The sequence below is a fragment of the Monopterus albus genome, unplaced genomic scaffold (genome assembly GCF_001952655.1).
Source record: "Monopterus albus unplaced genomic scaffold, M_albus_1.0 scaffold196.1, whole genome shotgun sequence".
NCBI lineage: Eukaryota > Metazoa > Chordata > Actinopteri > Synbranchiformes > Synbranchidae > Monopterus > Monopterus albus.
Window position 1 is genome coordinate 371,090 of NW_018128076.1, and position 4,570 is coordinate 375,659.

At 43.5% G+C, this 4,570-nt stretch overlaps 1 protein-coding gene across 2 annotated transcripts in view; it reads right to left on the reverse strand.

Moving 5' to 3' along the window:
• Window positions 1–4,570, reverse strand: part of cntn2 (contactin 2) — a 140,469-nt gene that overhangs the window by 52,558 nt on the left and 83,341 nt on the right. For both annotated transcript variants that reach the window (XM_020617884.1, XM_020617883.1), the window contains exon 6: window positions 34–246. In XM_020617884.1, the coding sequence (XP_020473540.1) occupies window positions 34–246 (213 nt within the window). The remainder of the gene's footprint in view (window positions 1–33; window positions 247–4,570) is intronic.

Sequence of the window (4,570 nt, forward strand, 5' to 3'; positions counted from 1 at the left end):
CAAATCAGTGATGCAGCTTCAAAGCCTCCATACCATCAGGCAGTACAGTGAGTTGGTTGGCCTTGCTGAAGGTGCTCTTGGTGCTGATGTCCATGTTGATGGTAGTGAAGCAGAAGTAATTTCCTGTGTCGTTTGGCTCTGCTTTAGCCACATACAGGTTCCCTGTTACCTGTGACACAAACCAGCGGCCATCGTCCTTCTTAATGAAATTGGGAAACTCATTGATGAGCCAGCGGTAGGACAGAGCTGGAGACAATAAATTAGTACAAATCATGTTAATCATAATCCGTATGGAATGTATTTGGGATTCTACTTAATGAAAATTATGGTCAGCAGAGTCAGCTCAATGCTAAAATTTGCATTTTAATATGAAACTTTATTTCATATTCACCAGGTTTCCATTATAAAGTAGGCTAATAATAGAGTACTGTTGTTTTGAGTCCTAGAACTGAGTTTGCATTTGCACTTCTGGTTCCCTCATCCACAAAGTCAGTGGGTTTTTGGTTAGATGCCTGAAATAAGGTCTGTGGCCAATGTGGCCAACAAGGCCAATACATTTTCACTTTTTGTTTTATAAAATACATCAGTAAATACCCCACTCGTGATTTTTTTATGCTTTTACATATCTTAAAAGAGTTGGCTGCTGATGTGTGGCTAAATGAGTCTACAGGGATTGTTGGGGGCAGTAAAAGGGCTTTCAGATAGGACAAGGTATGCACTGCACTTGCCATGGGGGTTGGGCGAAGCACAGGGGAGAAGGGCACACATGAGCAAATTGTGCATGTTGGGTACCAGTTGCTAGGTAGCCAAAAAGATTTGGAGGAGGTGGTTAGCAGATATTAAATAGCTTTTTGTGCAGCGGGCTTGGATGCACAATGTATCTATCTACATGTCAGTGAAAAGCTCTGACTTTAGTTGTATTGATGATGAGAAGGGGACAAACTGCAGCAAAGAAAAAGAGGGTGTGGGTCCGCCAAAATCAGTTTCTCCTCCATTTTCTTTGTGGTCTGTCAGGTTCTCTGCAATTGGATGCGTCGATGCGTCGAGGTGTCATCACAGAGCACTGCGCCAAAGTTGAACCCTTTTTAACTTCAGCATCAAGCGCATGGATAGCGCACATGACCTTGCACTGCGCTCAGCTCGGCGCAGATACGTTCTTGTTCCATGCAACACATGGAAATGAATGGGTTCGGACTTCTGGGTGCGCAGGACCAAGATGGACGCATAATTCGGAGCTCGTGGTGTCGGCTATTAAAAATACCCTCTGGTGACATAAAAACTTTCTATAATAGTGGAAATTACAACACTGAAGGAGGAAAATGCCAAAAGGTTCGAGAACTGACAAGAAAATGCCCAAACAACAGGAAAATGTCAACCAAACAGGAGAGGACATCGATGAAGATGCTAACTCTGCGCCGGATGCTAACTTGACTATACAATATGGTAAGCTGTTAGAGGGCCTGATGTTGCTTTCAAACGAGCTACGTGACTTTAAAAAGGATATTAAGCACGAACTGGGTGACTTTAGAAACGACGTGAGGACAGCTATGAAGGAGGACCTGAATAAGTTCAAAGAAGATGTGCAACAGAAGCTGCAAAACCAGAGTGCTAACATTTCAGACGCCCAAGCATGTATTGCAGACCTCAAGGCGGCGTGTCTTGAAATGAAAGATACATTGCTTACTACCATAACAAAACAGTGAAATGTGTGACAAGATTGTGGACCTAGAAAGTCATGGACGAAGAAACAACCTACCGGGGTACCGCAGGAGAAAGAGGGCAAATCTGTCCTAGACTTTGTCTTGGAACTGCTAACAACACACATCAAACTACCAGACGGAGTTCAACTTCAAATTCAGCGTGCACATACAGCATTGATTCCCAAACCTGCCCCCGCTGTGGCGCCGAGATCAATAATCATTAATTTCCTCCAGTTACAGATTAAAGAACTGGTGCTCAGGAAAGCATGGCAACAGAAGATCGAGCTAGATGGTAAACGTCTTTACTTTGATAATGACTATGCGTCCAATATCATGGAAAAACGCAAGGCATACGGGCCAATAAAAGCAGCGCTGAAGGAGAAAGGTGTTAGATTTCAGATGCCTTATACCAGAATGAGAATGTTTTGGGAAACAGGATTACAAATCTACGACAGTGCAAATGAAGCAGCACAGGATTTCACCAAAAGAGGACTCCAAATCAAATGGATCACGAAAGCAGACCAAACGAAAGCTGCTGAGGAGAAACTGGAGAACCTAATGCCCTGGAAGCGGGTCGGGACCATGGACAGCACAGGGCAATGGGCGAGGGAGAAGCTCACCGAGTTTCACATAACACAGGTTAAGCAAAACTGTATGATTACTAATAAGCATGCTTGGATATAGATAGTTGCACTTCAAAAAAGTTGAATGTTCATTTATGTACAGTGGGTACGGAAAGTATTCAGACCCCCTTAAATTTTTCACTCTTTGTTATATTGCAGCCATATGCTAAAATCATTTAAGTTCATTTTTTTCCTCATTAATGTACACACAGCACCCCATATTGACAGAAAAACACAGAATGTTTGACATTTTTGCAGATTTATTAAAAAAGAAAAACTGAAATATCACATGGTCATAAGTATTCAGCCCCTTTGCTCAGTATTTAGTAGAAGCACCTTTGGAGCTAATACAGCCATGAGTCTTTTTGGGAATGATGCAACAAGTTTTTCACACCTGCATTTGGGGATCCTCTGCCATTCCTCCTTGCAGATCCTCTCCAGTTCTGTCAGGTTGGATGGTCAATGTTGGTGGACAGCCATTTTCAGGTCTCTCCAGAGATGCTCAATTGGGTTTAAGTCAGGGCTCTGGCTGGGCCATTCAAGAACAGTCACGGAGTTGTTGTGAAGCCACTCCTTCGTTATTTTAGCTGTGTGCTTAGGGTCATTGTCTTGTTTGAAGGTGAACCTTCGGCCCAGTCTGAGGTCCTGAGCACTCTGGAGAAGGTTTTCGTCCAGGATATCCCTGTACTTGGCCGCATTCATCCTTCCCTCGATTGCAACCAGTCGTCCTGTCCCTGCAGCTGAAAAACACCCCCATAGCATGATGCTGCCACCACCATGCTTCACTGTTGGGACTGTATTGGACAGGTGATGAGCAGTGCCTGGTTTTCTCCACACATACCGCTTAGAATTAAGGCCAAAAAGTTCTATCTTGGTCTCATCAGACCAGAGAATCTTATTTCTCACCATCTTGGAGTCCTTCAGGTGTTTTTTAGCAAACTCCATGCAGGCTTTCATGTGTCTTGCACTGAGGAGAGGCTTCTGTCGGGGCACTCTGCCCTAAAGCCCCGACTGGTGGAGGGCTGCAGTGATGGTTGACTTTTTACAACTTTCTCCCATCTCCCGACTGCATCTCTGGAGCTCAGCCACAGTCATCTTTGGGTTCTTCTGTACCTCTCTCACCAAGGCTCTTCTCCCCTGATAGCTCAGTTTGGCCGGACGGCCAGCTCTAGGAAGGGTTCTGGTCGTCCCAAACGTCTTCCATTTAAGGATTATGGAGGCCACTGTGCTCTTAGGAACCTTAAGTGCAGCAGAAATTTTTTTTTGTAACCTTGGCCAGATCTGTGCCTTGCCACAATTCTGTCTGTGAGCTCTTCAGGCAGTTCCTTTGACCTCATGATTCTCATTTGCTCTGACATGCAGTGTGAGCTGTAGGGTCTTATATAGACAGGTGTGTGGCTTTCCTAATCACGTCCAATCAGTATAATCAAACACAGCTGGACTCAAATGAAGGTGTAGAACCATCTCAGGGATGATCAGAAAAAATGGACAGCACCCAAGTTAAATATATGAGTGTCACAGCAAAGGGTCTGAATACTTATGACCATGTGATATTTCAGTTTTTCTTTTTTAATAAATCTGCAAAAATGTCAAAAGTTCTGTGTTTTTCTATCAATATGGGGTGCTGTGTGTGCATTAATGAGGCAAAAAATGAACTTAAATGATCTTAGCATATGGCTGCAATATAACAAAGAGTGAAAAATTTAAGGGGGTCTGAATACTTTCCGTACCCACTGTATATATTTCCATGAGTTGTTATTAGGGATATTTAAATATCCAATTGTAACAGAAAGAATGCCAAGTAGAGTTTTTGTTTTGGAAGAAAGTACACACCAGGGGCCTATTTCAAGAAAGAGGTTTAACAAACTCAGAGTTCAAACCTGAACTCTGAGTTGACTTACTCAGAGTTGGAAAACTCTGAGTTTTCGGTTTCAGAACAGCTGAAAAGAGTTGGTTTAATCAACTCTGAGTTGTCTGACTCAGAGTTAGGCGCGTGCCACGCGACTATAAAAAGCCCTGAACAATGGAGTGAAGAAATTACGAGTCACCATGGCAACAGGACCAAGCCAAAATAGGTCTGCGTTTTTCCCCGACAGAAATGGATGTGCTACTACAAGCATATAGTGACTACGAGCCCATATTCCGTAAGAGAAGCAACACGGTTGCAGCGGCGAAAGAGAGAGAGTTAGCTTGGGGGAAAATAGCTGCCCGAGTCAATGCGTAAGTTTACATTTTAATCATACAGTG